Raw genomic sequence first — 16,171 nt, forward strand, 5'->3', positions numbered from 1 at the left:
GAAAAACTTCCTTCTGGTATCTAACTTAAACCTTCCCTGTCTCAGTTTAAAACCATTCCTCCTTGTCCTATTTTGTCACTTACTCACCCCCTACAAAATCTTTTTCTGTGGTTGCCGAAAGAGGATTGTAATTGTAACATTCATAGAGGAGTGCAACTTGTATCCAGATAAGTTTCTGCTGACATTTTGCTTTGGTTAGTTTTTATCTCCTTGCTTTCAGGCACCAGCAAGAGAAGCCTGGGGTGCTCCAGCCATCTTTCAAATGTTACTTGGAAAGCTGCTTCCTGGGAAGCCCCCTCATCTGTTTTGTTTTCTTGTAGGTAACTCCAGGTAGCAAAGCTGCAATAGCCAACCTGTGCATGGGAGACCAGATCATAGCCATTGATGGAGTGAACACAGATAACATGACGCACCTTGAGGCACAGAACAAGATCAAGAACTGTGCAGATGAGCTCACCCTGACAGTCAGCAGGTAGGTCACTGCAGTGGGTGGGGAGAGGGGGGGATGTGGAGTGAGCAGTAACTGTGTTTTGGTTTGGCAGCAGTCCTATAAAGTCAGTTTGTTTAACCTGACCTCTTACTGCTTTGAAAGGCCAGGCACTTGATTGCAAGAGGGTGCTGCCTTTCAGCCTTTAATCCTAACGCTGCTTGCATTTTCTGCACTTTGACCTTATGAAAACAATATTCCCAGTGAGAAACTGGCTGATAAGTTGTCAGAGTCTGTCAACCTGTTCTGTGGCGTCTAACAGTGAGAAATCCAAGACAGGCCTCGTGAAAATTTCACTCATAGCAGAGGAGGTATGACCAGAGATTACCTTTCTTCCTGTTGCAGTAATTCAGCAGTTAATGTGTGTGATTGTGTGCTGTCAAAACTATTAATTGACTAGTTTTTGCCACATACAGACTTAAAGATTGCTCTCTTTCAAGTTTAAAAGTACCAGAGCCTGGTGGAGTGCTTGGGATTTACCCTTGTTTCAAACTGCAGCTGTGGGTACCAACCTCACAGCAGACTCAAAGGAGACACAAAAGCATGCCTCAAGTAATGCGGTAGTTCAGTTGTTTGGGACCCTTCTATGATAACAAAGTCTTTTACTGTAACTTGCATAATACTAGCAATTCAGCATTATTTCCCAAGTCAGGAAGAAATGATGGGCCTTGGCCAAAAAAAAAGCCTGATAATTCATTGAGGGAATTCACAGAGATAAGAGGAGAAGAGGAAACACAGTGTGAATGGGTGATGAGTGGCATGGCAGCTTGCTAGCCCGGGCATTTCCCATGCTGGCCCTTAACGTGGCAGCCTTCCTGCAGAGGAGTGCTCCTTGGCTGCCCCAAAATGTCCTGCTTCTTGGTTAGCAAGCCAGTGCTTTGTGGTTGTGTCTAGGAGAGGAGGCCAGAGCTCTTTTAGCTGCTGAGCAGCCTCAGTCTTACAGATCATTGAGTCTGTAAAATGTGTTTGCTAGTGTTAATTACCAAGCCGTTAACTTTACAGCTACCCGGTGTTCTTATCAGCCTTGGGTGTGGAAGCTGCCCGCAGGCAGGTTTCTAGCTGCCTGTGCAGCTGAGTGGAACCACGCAGGGCTTTGAGCTGAAACTGCTCAACTCTTTTTCAAAGCCATCTTTAAATGAGACACCATGAAGTGTGACAGACACTGCTCCTGTACTGATTGACAAGTACTGCTGACTAAATGGCCAAAGAGAGTGAATAGTGCAAAGAAGTGAAAAGCAATGATCTAATTACTTTTCCAACTCAGGGTTTAATAGTGTAGCTCATTGCTGTGTATAAAATCCATTTTAGATGGCTCTGAGAGCCTTCAAGTCTTTGATCCTCTTTGTTCTTTGGGATTAAGATTCTGTTTAGGGAAGAGCTGCTTACTTGTTTGGAGGTTTGATAGCTGCTAGAGATGTTTGTATTTGGGGGTATGATACCACAGGATGCTTTTCCAGAGGAAAAAGCAGTGTTTTAATGCCAAAAGGCAGTCGTGCATCACACTCTTTCCTGGTTGTTCTCTCAGGAGGTTATTTTATCGTTAGCCCTCAGCTGTCTCCTTACAGGCCTCTGTAACTGCATCTTTTTGTGGATGTGGCTCTCTAGACAGCTGCCTGGATACAGAGGGGGAAGGATATTGCCTGTGCCTCAACACCACCAGCTCCTGGGTTGGCTCTCCATGCTCCACAGCCATAGCTCATGAGCTGGATCCATGTACAAAGCAGCTGTGCTGGCAAGGGCTTCTGGCAAAGGCTCCTGGGCTGACAGGGCAGCAGCTTAGTAACTGGAGCCATTGTTATGGGTCTTCAGTTGTTTTTAAGTTAATACTTGATTAATTTTGAATGATTGCTCATGGAGACGTGTGCAAAATGCTGTCAGATCTGCATTCAGGATAGCAGGAGGGATTTTTACAGATGCTTGCTGGAGCTCATGTCAAAGATTTCAGTTCCATGAAGGGGCACTATTGTTGTGACAGTGGGGACATGATTTGTGACTGTACTGTGAATGCTGTAAGTGTGCATGAGTTCAAGAGGAGACTTGATGTATTTTTAGGTAAAATCTGTGAATGACAGTATATACCACCATAGTATCTCTGCTGTAGAAAGACCCTTGGCTGCAAACAGCTGGAAGCTAAGGTGTTCTGGGGAAGTATGGTGCTACACTCATCTTGTTCTTGTGCTTCTTCCTCACAGCTAAACAGATATTATGTGTGCTCATATGCATCTATGCAACCCTCTTCTCTTTTAGCAGTAGCTGAGTGGTTAAAATGTCCTTATCTTTGGCTGCACTGGTGATTATTTAAGAGAAGTGTAAATGTAGAGAACCAGAGTGACTTAAACACTTCTGGTAAAGGAAATGCTTCTTGTACTGTGTACTTGTGATTGCGAATATCAACAGCATTCCAATGTTTCCTGTTTCGGTATTTTCCTAAATGATGGTAACAGTCCAGAAATATTTCAGATCAGATTGTAGGCAGGAAATCTTGTCTAACACATGTCACTGTTTAAAAAAGGATCGAAGAACTAGCAGGAGAGAATGTGCCTGGACTGCTTTTTTTCACCCAAAGGGGCAAGCTTATTGTTTGCAGAAATAGATTGATATTTTTTCTCAGGTTTGAAGTCTGTCACAAACTGTGTTCTCTGAATGTGCTTTTCTAAGTGGCTCTGCCAGGTGCTTTGCTGCATAATGTGAGAGCAGAGATGGAGATGTCTGCTTTCAGCCTAGGAAGTGGCTCTTCTATGGTGTTGGTGCACACACCAAATTCCTGCTGGACTTAGCAAGTAGAAAGTCCTCTTAGAAACAGCTCTCAATAAATGAAGGAAAAGTTTGTTATTGTCTTCAGTAGAGCACATTAAAGCTCTGCACCACAGTTTTCTTTGATATGCTTAGAAAGACCATCCTACAGAGGTCTGCACTTCAGTCAACTCAAAACCAGCTGGTTGCCAAGCTGAGAAATTTCACAGGTGGAGTTTTAAGCCTCTTGCATTCATCAGAGGAAGGAAGTTTGGGATCTTGAGTCTTTGAGAAGAGCTCTTTTTGTTGTTATTGTTGGGTTTGTGTTATTTTTTTCTTGCAGTGGATGTGCATACCTCTTGCCACTGACATTTGAAGGTCAAGCAAAGCCTTGTCCTTGGCTGCCCCTCTCACAAGCATACCACTAATTTGCCTTTTGGTTGTGGCGAGCAGCTGGATGTGTCCAGCAGTCTGAAGAGTGCTGTCACTTTGCTCAGGGAAAATGGTGTACTTTGGGGAAGAAACACACTTAGATGAGAAAGCACTCAAAGACAGGAAGGCTTATTAAACAAAAATTTTCCCAACAGCCATGAAGTCCAGGGCATCACTGATGTCAGTGGTAATGCTTGCAGTGAATTTGTCACACAGCTCTGTGTAGCAGTAGCTACAGATGGGCAGAAGTGGACAAACACTCAATTCAATTGCTGTACAGGTGAAAGTTATCTCTGAAAGAAGTGGCTGCATCCAGTGGGGTAGCAAAGCTGTGAGCATGAGCAACTCCAAGGTAAATTGGGTATTTATATTTTGTTAACAAAAGAAATATCCCTAAAGCCCTTCCTTTGTGTCTGGAGGCAGGTTGGGGTGGTAGCAGGAAAAGATTTATGGAATAGAGAGTGTACGCATGTAATCTTGTTTTCTGCTCCTACTGTCCTTTTCTTCAAATTCCAGTCTCCTACTCAGCAGCCCTGCTGCCAGTGTATGATATATTAATACATTTTTCTGTTTGCAAAACAGTCTGTTACTCTGCTAAAAGTGATGCCAAGGAATGAAGCTATGCATTTTTGTTCTTTGAAAACTATTAAGATCAGCAAAGTCAAATCTGCTACCAGCAGATGTTAAATGCATTGTCAAAAAGGACTGTGTAATGTTTATGGAGAAGAAGCAAGGGGAGATAGGAACAGACAGAGAATGTCCTCTGTGCCATACTTGTAGGTTCAGCTGCACCCTTTCTGTAGGAAGCTCCCCAACCTTGTTCCACGTGTTCCAGTGTTCAGCTGTGGCTGCACAAAGCCACAATAGGCTTGGGTTTGTGTTCTAGGAAGTCTGAGCAGTTTGACTCATTTAAGCTTGCTTTTTGCTTCCCTGCCAGCAAGAGTTTTCCAGGTCTGTCATCATGCTAATAATGCCTGTGGCCTGGGAAGCCTGGAGCTGTGCACAGCTATATAAGGAGATGTGGAGCGGCCACCTCCAGCAGCTCATGGCTCTCCTGGCTGCCTTCATGCTCCCCAGCTCTCTCAGCAGCTTTTACTAGTGATAGGTTCTTTCAAAGGCATTTTAGCAAGTTGAGCCTGGTGTTTGCCATGCTGTTATACCCTCTTTGGCAAGGTAAAAGCTGTGAACTCTAGCTGGCTAGTTCAGAAACAGTAGGTGTGCCTTAACCTTTGCCTCTTATCTAAAACCCTGGGAGCTTCTGAAAGAGAAATTGTTTAGGTCTTCCCTCATTTTTCACCTAACAATCCTTCTGCCATAGAAGAAACTTTCCTGATTTTAGGAGTTCAGTTGCTACCTTGGTAAATTAGTTGTGCCTCTTTCAGTGTCTGAAATAAAGAATGTAAATGTTCCTTTCTTACTGATCTTATTTGCGCAGTTCTTGGTTGCAAGATTAGATCCTCATTTCCCAGCACTGAATTTTCCCTTGAAGCTATGGCCTAGCTCTGCATGCAGAGCATTGATAACAAAATGTAGCCTTTCGAGATAGCTAATGTTATACTGTATTCAAGCCAAGCTTTGTGAAAAATGACGAATTTCACAAATACTACTTTAGAGTCTTGCCTTGACTTGCATGCAGTTTCCTTCCTCTCCTTCCTACCAGTACCTCTGCGTCCAAGCTAGCATCTATTCTTATCTCAGGTCTTGGTTTCTGCTTGGATGGAACAGCAAATGTGTGGCCCATTCCCTGGTCTAGTCTTGGTTGCCCTCTCTCCTGTGGTAAGGAAACAGTATGGAAATGTAAACTACAAAAGTGATGAAGTTTGTATATTTGCATGCCTGCTATTAGTTTTCCTGCCAGGTGTTCCTGTGTTTGTCTAACAGTTATGAGTCTGTTCTCTTTCTGTGCTAAGTGCCACTCCCTTTGCTGTAGTATATAGGAGAAAATATACTCTAAATTAAATTTGGATTTGAGTATAATTTGGTATTGAACACTTGCATATATGGTGCAGATGTGATCAGTCTAACCAGTCCAGCTGTGTGGTGGGATGGGACATGTGCTGTGCTAGATTCACTAGGCAATGCATCCTAAGCAATGCTGCCTCATCTTCAGCTTTGCTGGGGCTATAAATGGGCTGTTGTGAGAGCAAGTGAAGGGCTTTGTGGCAGCTGTTGTGAAGACAAAGGGAAGCTTTGTCTTCCTGGCCTTAGAGGGGCAACTGTGCAGGCTGTTTAACCTTTCTGCTTGGATAGCATCTAAACTGGATTGAAAGTAAAGCCTGGGGTGACCTTGCTGCTTCCATTTATATCCAGTGATGGATTGGAATGGCAGCAGGCTGGGCAACAAACTGGGATTTTTTGAGTTGCTATCAAAAAAGGGAGCAAAATCTGGGCAGAAATGTGTTGGTTACATTAGCTGGCTATATGTGTCTCCCAGACACTGGATACCAATGTGCTGTGCCACCTCATGTGCACCAAGCCAGGGGTAGTGGAATGAAGGTAACCCTTTGTGGCCCTGGGAAGAGGTTTCTGCTCTGTGTACATACACTGGCTTGTTCCAAGTTTAAATCTGCAGTCTCAGAAAGGCCTTATGCTGCTTCTGAAATCTGGCAATGTTACACTGCTGCAAAAGAAAATATAACTTGGAAAGTGCTTCAATCAGGGTCAGTGAGAATTGGCACCAGGGATGCCTCATTCTAGAAATCAGCTGAGGTGTTTAATGCATTCTGAATTTCTCTTTCATCACCAGCCAATGTCCACTTCGTAGCCTGGCTGGCAGGTGTTTGTTTCCCCTTGCTCTGCTGTGCCCCCACGTTTTCCAGAGGTCACACGTGATCTCCAAATGCTTCCAAAGAGTAAGGCTTTATGCTGGTCAGCGGGCTGTTCCCCTCTGAGCAAATATGGTCTTAATGTGCAAAATGCAGTCACCCTAGAGGTGGCTGTGACTTCATTACATTCCACAGCTGTGATGTGGGTAAAATCACTGGTTCCTCAGGCACTGGTGACCAGAAGCAAGGAGGGAATTGTTTTATGCTCGCCTAGGGTATGTTGCACATGCACAGTAACAACAGCTACTGGGGCAAGACAATGATTAGATTGTTGTAGAGCTGATCCTATGCAGCTATTATATTTGTGCTCCTCAGTCTGTGTGTGCCCTAGTGCATCAGATGCCAGGGGTCAGATAGGACAGGCTGTTGGCTCTTTTGGCCCTGCAACTGCTCCCACAGAATGCGATGGCCTAAAGCTAAAGTTTTGCTGTACCTGACTCAAAGTGCGTAGAGGGCTCTGTCTGGTGTCACCCATGCCCATGTACTTTCTTGCAAAAGGAGGTACTTCAGAAGGCAGGCTTTGGGCAGGGTTTCTTTTGTGTAAAGTCCAGAGTGCAATAGATGAAGTAGTAGGTGAATGAATGCCCTATAGAAACTCTCCGCTCCCCAGAGTTGGAGAGTTGCCTGCCATCTCCACCCACTGAGCTGCTCTCTGGGTGTATTATTTATGCAGTAAGTGTCTGGGGTATACATGGACATCAAGTAGGGTTATTGTTGTTTTGTTTAAAAAAGTACTGGAATTGGAGGGCTTTCAGAAGAATAGAGTAGACCAGATTGAATTTATTGCAGGTAGCTCTATACCTTCTTTCTCTACCCCCATCAGCTTTATAAGCTTTTTCTGTTTAAAGTCTCTTTCCAGTTATCCAGTCAATTCTCAGTGGAAACAATCTTGTTTTGCTAACTAAGAACTTAAACTGTAGCTGGCCCTGACCCCACAGATATCTGGGAAGAACATCTGTCTGCAGTTGCAGATTTTTACAAAGTTGCAGGATCTCCTGTCAAAACAGGACATGGCTTTCAAAACTCATCCAAAGGCTTTATCAGCTCTCTGGTTGTTGGACTGTGTAGTATTTAACACTGAATGATGGTTTTCATTCAGTGATACTGTAGCCACTTTATTCCCTACTATTACAAATTTTGGCAGCGTTTGGTCCCTCCTTGAAGCAACTGCTTCCCTGTATGTGTGAGAATCTTAGACAGCATATGTTTCCCACAAAGAATCTCAAATCGAAGCTTAATTCCTATTTCTTCCTCACAATTTTTTTCCTGTTGTTCTTTGGGGCACAATGAAATTCCAGAATGATGTTGGTAGAAGCAGCTGGTTTTGGTCACAGATTTGTGTTTCAGGCTGCTGCAGTTGGGTCAGACTAGCAAAGGTTATGCGGCTTTCTCTTGGACACATTGTTGCCTCAGTTCTTAGTCCCATTGTGGACTTTGACCCATTCTTTTTTTCATGATTCACAAAAACCTCTGTTTGTTCTACACTGACTCCACTGTATAAATAAGAAAATTCTGGAGACTGAAAGTGAGAAATACTTGTGTATTCAATACAAATGAGTCATTCCATTTCCATGCTACCCACAGAAGCTGGAAGACATGGGAATTTGAATTATCTTGGGGATGTTTCCATCTCCTGCTATTGGGTGACCCCTAAGCCTGCTGCCTGGGTTGGAGCCCACACCTACTGTGCCATCAATGGAGTCCCAAAGGATGAGCTGTGCGGATTCCTACTTCTGTATACAAAAGTTTGGTGGAGATTAAGTTCATGAGCTGAAAACAAGTCCTCTAATAACAATGATGTGCAGCGATAAAAGTAGATTAACTATTGGGAATTCATGTGTTGCAGAACGGAGTCAAAAGTCTGGTCACCGCTTGTAAACGAAGAGGGAAAAGCGCATCCTTACAAGATGAATCTGGCCTCCCAGCCTCAGGTAAGGAACGGAGTACCTGCATGTTTGTGCCCACTTATACCTGTCTGACTTTGGAATGGTTTCTGACTGGAGACCTGAAGGTGCTGAGCATGTCTCACTCTGTCACACTGCGGGTAGTGTGTGCCCCATGTTTACCTTCAGAGATGGTCATTCTCCCTCGTGGTTGGGTGCCTGCTGCCATGGAGAGCTGGTTGGAAAACTTACTCAGACCTGTTATAAAGCACGTAGAAGGCACTGTGGAGGTGTGGCTTAAGTCATAGCTACTATTGCTAAGCCTGGTGATTTTTGTAGATAGGAAAGATCTTAGGAAGGGAAGAAAATGATTTAATGTCTTCTGTTTTTTGCTTTTTGTTGCATAGTTGTTTTTTCCCCCCATCTTACTAGCAAACTATTATTAGCCATCTAGCTGTGGAGAAAGCAGAAGGGAAACATATCATATATATATATAATATATATTTATGTGTGGCAGATCTTGGAAACTCTTTCTAGGAGATTGGTTTTACAATGCATTGGTAGCCTTGCTTTATCAGTCTGCTGCTTCGTCCAAGTAAATGTAGTAAATATCAGTGGCCTGTGTAAGGACACTTCCTAGGCTGGGTTCAGAGGATTATAGTGCACAAATCTATTGCTATGCTAAAATTAAAGGGGTTTTTCTAGATTTTCACCAGGATAGTGAATTTTTGTCCAAGTATATCTTCTCTGTGAATTTGTTTAGCAAAATAAGAACAGAGAAAAATAGCTTGACTTGGCAATTAAATAAGTGCTAGTATGTCTTTTTGAGATGGAAAGGGCCTGAGCCTGAAGTAGTGTTCGCAGCAATGCCCTGCCTAGACTTGGGATCAATCCGTGCTCCCTTTCATGCCAAGCTGCTGTGTGTTGCTTGGCTCAGAGCATGGTGCTATATTTTCCAGGTATTTCATGCTTAGCCAAAAGCATGATGTGAAACAGCCTTTTGGACTTAGGCTGGAGCCATGCAGTGACACTGCCCATGATACCATTGAGCTGGGATCAACTCTGTGTCTTCTGCCCTGGAGATGTTCTGCTGCAAACCTTGGGAATGGGGGTATGAGAAGGGCAGAGTCAGCACTGAGACTCTGCTGCAAGTCTTCAGTGGGCTGGCATCTAAAAAGTGTGTTTCTGGAGAGGTGGATAATGTACAGTCTTTGAAATTAACCTTATCTATTGCTTTTACAAGGGTAGCTTAGTTCCCTCCTAGCATTACATCTCAGACCAAGCAGGCTTTGTCAGGGTGCTTTGTAAAACCTAGTGTTGGATGGTGAATGTTCATTCAATTGCCTTACTGTGCGATTTCACCACTTAGCAAATCTCACTGAAATATTTTATTTTTGATAGTTGTGGGTTTCTTCTGCACTGGGTATTGAAAGGCTCTGAACTTCAACATGCAGGGTAAATTTGTGCTTCTGAAGTACAAGCTGAGCAGCACTGCATGGCAAAGAGAGACAGGTGGTCCAGCCACAGCATCTGTACCTAATGCCTGTCAGTGGAAGAAAAAATTCACCTTGTCCTGTAGAAACTGAAGTGCGAGCCTTCACTGGCTTTGAGTGTGTACATATGTTGCAGCCCTGCTTCTCCTTGGTGATCCTTAGGTCAACACTGGCAAAAAATTGGGAAGAACCAGCTGTAGAAATCTCCTGATATCTACATCTGGACTGAGATGAGTTGTAGCTCAAAAACTAAACCTTAGGCAACTGATCTGGTAAGCTTTCTGTTAATTTCAGTGTGCCCAGAAGAACTGAGTGAGGGAAAAAGCCCTGTGAAAGCATTTTCTGCAGTCATGCACAGGTCCCTTTTGCAGTGCAGATCTGGGAGGGATGTGAGTAATGGGTGAGGCAATGGAAGTCTCTGCTTTCCTTTCTGAAATTCAGATAAAGGGCATCACAGAGATGAGATAGGATTCATCAGGGCTATGGAGTGCACCTCCACCATAGCCTAATTAGCCCTGTTTCTGGCTCTAGCTCTGGGCCCTCTATAGGGATGCTGATGCTGCCATCTCAAAGTTTGGCACATTTGGATTTGTGATACCAATCCTTAACTGACTTCAGCAGGAGGATTTGTCAATGACTGCAGCAAGATTCTTGTTTCAAACCCCATTTCTGGTCAGTGACCCTTGTTTTAATCTAGCACTAGGAGCTAACACTGCGCTATGAGCCCCTGTGACTGACTCCGGAAGAATTTTATTTCCTGGTATAAGGAGTGACTTTCAAGCTCCCACAGAGGTCTTGCTTTTCTTTTTCTCTTTATTTTTAAAATGGGTCCAGTTAAACCATTTGCAGTGGTTTTGCAATAAGTGGTACTTGCTGGTGCTTGGAGCACAGGGCTCTTCTTCACATGGGTTAGTCGAACTATGGGTTGGAGCAGGGGAATTTGGCAGTGTCAGATGTATGGCTCATATCTCCAAACCACAAGCTCCTATCTACCTTTTCTGCTTCACAGTGCCAAAGGCTGGTGTCATGAACACCATCAGGTTTTGAGGTGTGTTCTTTATTTTTTTTTAATACTTCTAAAATACACACCCATTTCCTTTTTCAGTAGCTGACTGCAGCTAGTAGAGATCTGTGGCAAGGGCTGTCTGCTTGCAGCATGATGTCAGCATAGCATGTTGACTTCTGCCAGATCCGTGGTCAGACCTCAGCTGAGTTTATCTGGGACTGTGTATTTACAGTATCACCAGAGCCAGCAGCAGCATGCAGAAGATGCTGTGTATATACCAGTGTGGCAAATTGGTAGGCATTTACCCACAAAGATGCTGAGCTCATTTTCAGGCAGTACTGGTAGAAGCCATGAACAGAGTTGACTCTTTGAAGGCAGTTCTGTCTGAGCTGTATAGGTTTATCTAACTGCAATGCCAGCGAAAACAACGCATGTGCTTCCCTTGGCAGCAGTCTTATGCAGAGCACTTAAGTCCCTTACCAACGAAAATAAGGCATGCTGAGCCCAAGTAGTTCATTAGGACTTGCTCCACTGCCTTCTGAAGATTCTTCTCACTGTGCTTGCTCACAGCCTTTTGAATGCAGTAATACCATCATATATATGAATAGAGTTACTTCAGACTCAAAAGAAATGCTTTAAAGCCTTTGTGGTAGAGACTGGACAGCAGTTATTCAAATACCTTTCTCCATTTCTTAAAATGAGGCACTATTTGACATTGATCTCCCCAACTTCACTATCTGAACTGAAACTTCTCAGCATCCGGCCACCTTCTTTGTCTGTTCCCATTTCATTTGTACAGTTCAGTCTTTGAGAGTGGTCTTGAGAAATAATTTTTGGTTTATCTTAAGAAGTGGCTACTTAGACACTAAGATCACTGCCTGTACCCTTTTTAGCATCTGCAGTAAGCTTTCTGTTTACTTCTGTAGGCTGACACTCAATGAAGTGCTGCATCTGTCTGTGCAAGTATTTTCCCTTACTTGGAATGCAAGTTCAAGATGCTTTTGAGTGCCTTTGGAGGAAAAAAAGCATTCCACAACCTCCCATGCATTCCCCAAAGTTCTGAATCCCAAGACTGACTTCACTGTCTGTGCTAGTCTTTTCAAATGGAAGAGCTACGACCTTATTATTTCATTACTGTTATCTTTATCCTCTTAAATTAATTTAAACCGAGGCAAGAGTGCTGACAAACTCAGATTTCATCAAAAGGTGCAGCAGCCTGCCAGCGATGATGGCTCTGCCTCTGAGCTAGCTTTGTTTTGGGTGTGACCATGGCAACATGATGGGAAGGAAATGACGGAGACTTCTTCGTATATTTACTCAATTATTTCACTTGCACTTCTCACCCAGATCATGAGGGCATTCACTCAATGTCATTTTCCCATCAAGAGCTTTTCCGCACTGCAGTGGGAAAGACTAAAATAACATGTCTGCCTGTCCCTTCTGCTTAACTTTTTTGGGAAAAGTGATTGCAAGAGATCAACTTATTTTGGTGACTAAGCTAATATTGACGCTTGTGGTATGACCAGAGGTCAGGATAGTTCCAAACTGCCATGATCTCTGGTATCCTGGGCCAGGCATTAAGCTCCGGAGCCGTGTGTGCTGTGCTGTTGTGTTGCTTGTTAGTAAAATGAACCCAAAATCTTGTTATTTCCAAGCCTGTGCTTTGCCTTGCCAAACCTGGGCTCTTTGGGAGAATGTTTGGCTTTTTCCTGTGTTTGTGTGACAGCGAGGTCAGTGGGCCAAGGTTGCTGTGCTTAGTGAGATCATGTAGGAAGTGACTGAGAGAGACTGGCTTTGAGGGTGGTCAGTAGCAGGGCTGCCTCCAAAAAAAGCTGAAAGCTCTCACTTTGACATCACCTCTTTTTAACCATAGAAGATAAGGGCTTTCGGACTCAAGAAAGCTCTTTACAAGATGGGGGGCGGGGGCGGGAGGGGGAAGAAAGAGAAACAAGGTCCAGACTTGCAGATGAGGGAGTGAGGGAGTTCTGGAGGTGAATCACGGTTACTTGTGGGATGACAGGAGCAGGCAGTTGCTTCTGTCCTCCCAAGGTTTATTAAGAGAGTGCCTGCCCTATCCCCATCCTTGTCCTCAAAGGGTGATGTCATTGTTTCCATCTTGTGTATATTATCTCCTTGGATACCAGGAAGACCGGGGCTATAGAAACTGGGTGTGTGGTAGGCCTGGTCTTTGATAAGGCTAAGCGTGCATGGGCAATGTATGAAGCAATAGGTATATAAAGTAACAATATATGGTGACCCTCTGGTTTTGGTTAAAAGGCGTTACTGCATGGATGTGGAATGCTTCAAGGACTTGGAGGGAGAGGATGTGGGAAGCCAGCCTTGTTGTTTTACCCCCCTACAATAACAAAGCCCCAGACCCTTTCTCATTTCTAATCAGGTTTCAAAGCATTGCAAAAGATTTTTCCATAGCTGAAAAACCCCAAACAATAACAGAGGGAGAGGTGAAAGTGGAGGCACTGCTTCTTGTGCCTGCAGCTGGTGAAACACGCTCTCAGCCGGAGCTGACTGTGAGGACAGGCTCTGCAGAGGTACTGGTGCTCCTGGGCACGAGCATGGCCTTCACTTTGCACGTGGCCTCACTGGGATGGGAATGGGGCCAGGCACATTTGTTGGCTGTGGGTTTGTGCTCTCCCCTGCATGCATGGCTCTCTCCTTTGCTGAGGTTTGGTCAGGGGCCCGTTTTCTTCGAGCTGAGTAAACATTTGTGCCGAGAAAATTCTAATCGTGTTTCCTCTTGGCGTGGCTCTCAAGGCGTGCGCTCCAGCATCCAAGTCTCCATCTCTGCAGCCTGGTGGGATGCGGTTTGGCTGGCTCTGGGGGGTGCTGGGTGTGCTGGAGAGCATCTCCCTGCAGCTGCAGTGTCTGGGTGCTGATTGTTTAAATCTGCAGCACCAAATGGGAGTGCCTTGATCTTCCCGGACTCCATAATGTGGAGCTTTGGGCTGTAACTGAGGTGGACTTTGCTTGCAATTGAGCTGTGGGGCAGACAGCTGGCCATGCCGAGGGGAGGGCATGGCCACGGTGATTTACAGACCTGGTATCCCCAGGCATGGCCTGATATGAGCAGGAGGAAGGAGCCATTGTTCTCCCAGAGAATTCCCCCTCATGCTGGCTTGGTCGGAAATGCTGAGCTGCTTCCTGCCCTGTGTGGGGATGTTTTCCCCATACCATAGCTAGCACTGTGGCAGTTCCCTGCCTGGAAAAGGTTGCAGCACTGTGGTATTTATTTATTTATTTTATTTTAATTTTTGCTTGATGGTGACCAGGTGTGGGACTGCCACATTGCTGATATTTTTCCAGTGCTAAACCACAGGTTCTCACATAAACACACAATTCCTGGAGCTGGGACTTTCACAAAACAATTGCCCAACCCAGGGCCTGGTGAGCAGGTCTGGCAAATCCCTCGGTAAATGCATTTGACAGGGAGAACAGGTTATCTTTTGATCTTGGTTTTGCTACAAGAAAGCACTTGTTCTTCACAAATTCCTTCCTCNCTTGAGCAGAAAAGGCAGCGTGGCATGAAAAAGTGATGGAGAATTTAGGTTTTCCAAATGCTCTTTATTATTTTATTGCTTTTGCTGTACTGTCTGTAAGCTTTTTGGTTACAGATCTTCTGTGCTCTTCTTGAGATGGGATTTTTCTGACCTAATCTTCAGACATCTTTTTTTCAGCATAGGTTTTTCTATTTAAGCTGTTAGAAACTCCCTTATAGTCTCACATGGTTTTTAGCAACGTGAACATTGCTACTGATGTCCTGACACTTCTGGAAGCTTAGTTTATGGACTTGAATGTTATTAAACAGCAGAAAACTTACCTGGTGGCAAGTAGTCAAAAACCTCTAATGTAACTTCAGTGCCTGAGCACAGCTTGCAGTTCTTAAGAGTCCAGGCACTAATGTGATTTCCATCTTTCCTCCATCTGGCTCCCTGTTTTCTCAATGTTTGTGGATGCTTAATGGTCCTTCGGGCCTCTGTCACGTTGTCAGACTGACTGGAGCTTGGTTGACAGAATCGGAAGCCCTTGGTGGGGATGTGAACGTGTTCACATGCATGCAGAGCCTGTAATTGAGATGCCTTAGGAAGCTTCGTGACTTTCCTAAGGAAACCTTTAGGAAATTAGAAATTAAATAATTCCTAAATTACTTCCTTTTCTCTAATTCTTGATTAATACTGAAGTATTTGCACAATGCAGATCGTGACATGATTTAAACTTTTAACCTATGTGACCTAAGAGCATAACTCTTATAGGAGCCTAAAACTTCTGCTCTGTCTTTCATTAAACCGACTACTTATACGCATGTCTGCATATATTCTCTCCCACTTGCTGCCTCGGAATGGTGTTCTAACATATGCATTTAATGCTGATAAAAGACCACTGATACTTTTCCCCATGGTGTGATTTACAGGCTGAAGTAATTATTATTTTTTTGCTAATATCCACAGTTTCTGCCATGGGAAAGCCTATTTTTATGAGCACTTTGAATGAGATTGTAACAAAGGAGATTAGCTAATTACTCCAGGGTCTTTCTTCCTTTGGTGTGTGGGAAAGTTTCATGGCTGATTTCCATTTGTGTTGGCCAGAAAGCCATGGGAGAGTGGTGCTGTCATCCCACACCTGAACTTTTTGAGCTACCCCATGGATTGCAAATGACTCGTATCTCATGAGTGTGCTTGGACCTGCACTCCTCTTCTGTAAGGGGTCCTGTGCTGTGCCTCATCTATGCCATGGAACAGGGTGACTCCCATCTGTCAATTCAGGGACACTAGCCAGCTGCATGAGGAGATCTTGGGGCATAAAAGCGATTTAAAGAAAACTCTACAGGGGAATTTAGTCATGCTTGTTTCTAATGAGTGTTTATTCTGTAACTATAGCTGTATCAAGCAAATGCCATGAGACACTGAAAGGGCAGTGTAAGCTCACTTCCTTGCTATAGAAGTCGGCATGCAGATGGAGTGGGAAGCAAACCGGTTGTGCCAATTATGACCACAAACTGTGGGCCCAATGTGTTTGAGAAGGACCCTGTTAGATCCTGTGCCAGTGGATGCTAGCACTGTAATGAAGCTGTTCCCAGCATCTGGCCCAGGCTTTTCAAAATGCACATTTTAGTGCCATCTTTCAGTGCTGAACATTTCAGTCACCTCTGTGAACTTTTTTCTGCCATTTCTGTTGAGGCCTCATTGTGTTTCCTCCTTGCTTTTGTTAACCACTTTCTCTGGGAGGAATAAGCCTTGGGTACTGTTAGCTTTATTGCATGGCTGTGGTTCCCATCTTGCTGAACTGCAGATAGGGCT

The 16,171-nt window shown here is 44.3% G+C and overlaps 1 protein-coding gene and 1 long non-coding RNA gene across 2 annotated transcripts in view; one reads left to right on the forward strand and one right to left on the reverse strand.

Annotated features, from left to right (window-relative positions):
• The window catches only part of PDLIM1 (PDZ and LIM domain 1), a 36,115-nt gene that overhangs the window by 9,656 nt on the left and 10,288 nt on the right, over positions 1–16,171 (forward strand). Inside the window, exons 2-3 of the mRNA XM_015866567.2 lie at positions 321–472; positions 8,324–8,408. Coding sequence (XP_015722053.1) covers positions 321–472; positions 8,324–8,408 — 237 coding nt within the window. The remainder of the gene's footprint in view (positions 1–320; positions 473–8,323; positions 8,409–16,171) is intronic.
• LOC116653599 lies at positions 8,870–10,351 on the reverse strand. The gene is made up of 2 exons (XR_004307722.1): positions 9,928–10,351; positions 8,870–9,851 (listed from the first exon to the last, which is right to left on the reverse strand). It is a non-coding gene; the product is annotated as an uncharacterized LOC116653599 (long non-coding RNA).

The sequence above is a fragment of the Coturnix japonica genome, chromosome 6 (genome assembly GCF_001577835.2).
Source record: "Coturnix japonica isolate 7356 chromosome 6, Coturnix japonica 2.1, whole genome shotgun sequence".
NCBI classification, from domain to species: domain Eukaryota; kingdom Metazoa; phylum Chordata; class Aves; order Galliformes; family Phasianidae; genus Coturnix; species Coturnix japonica.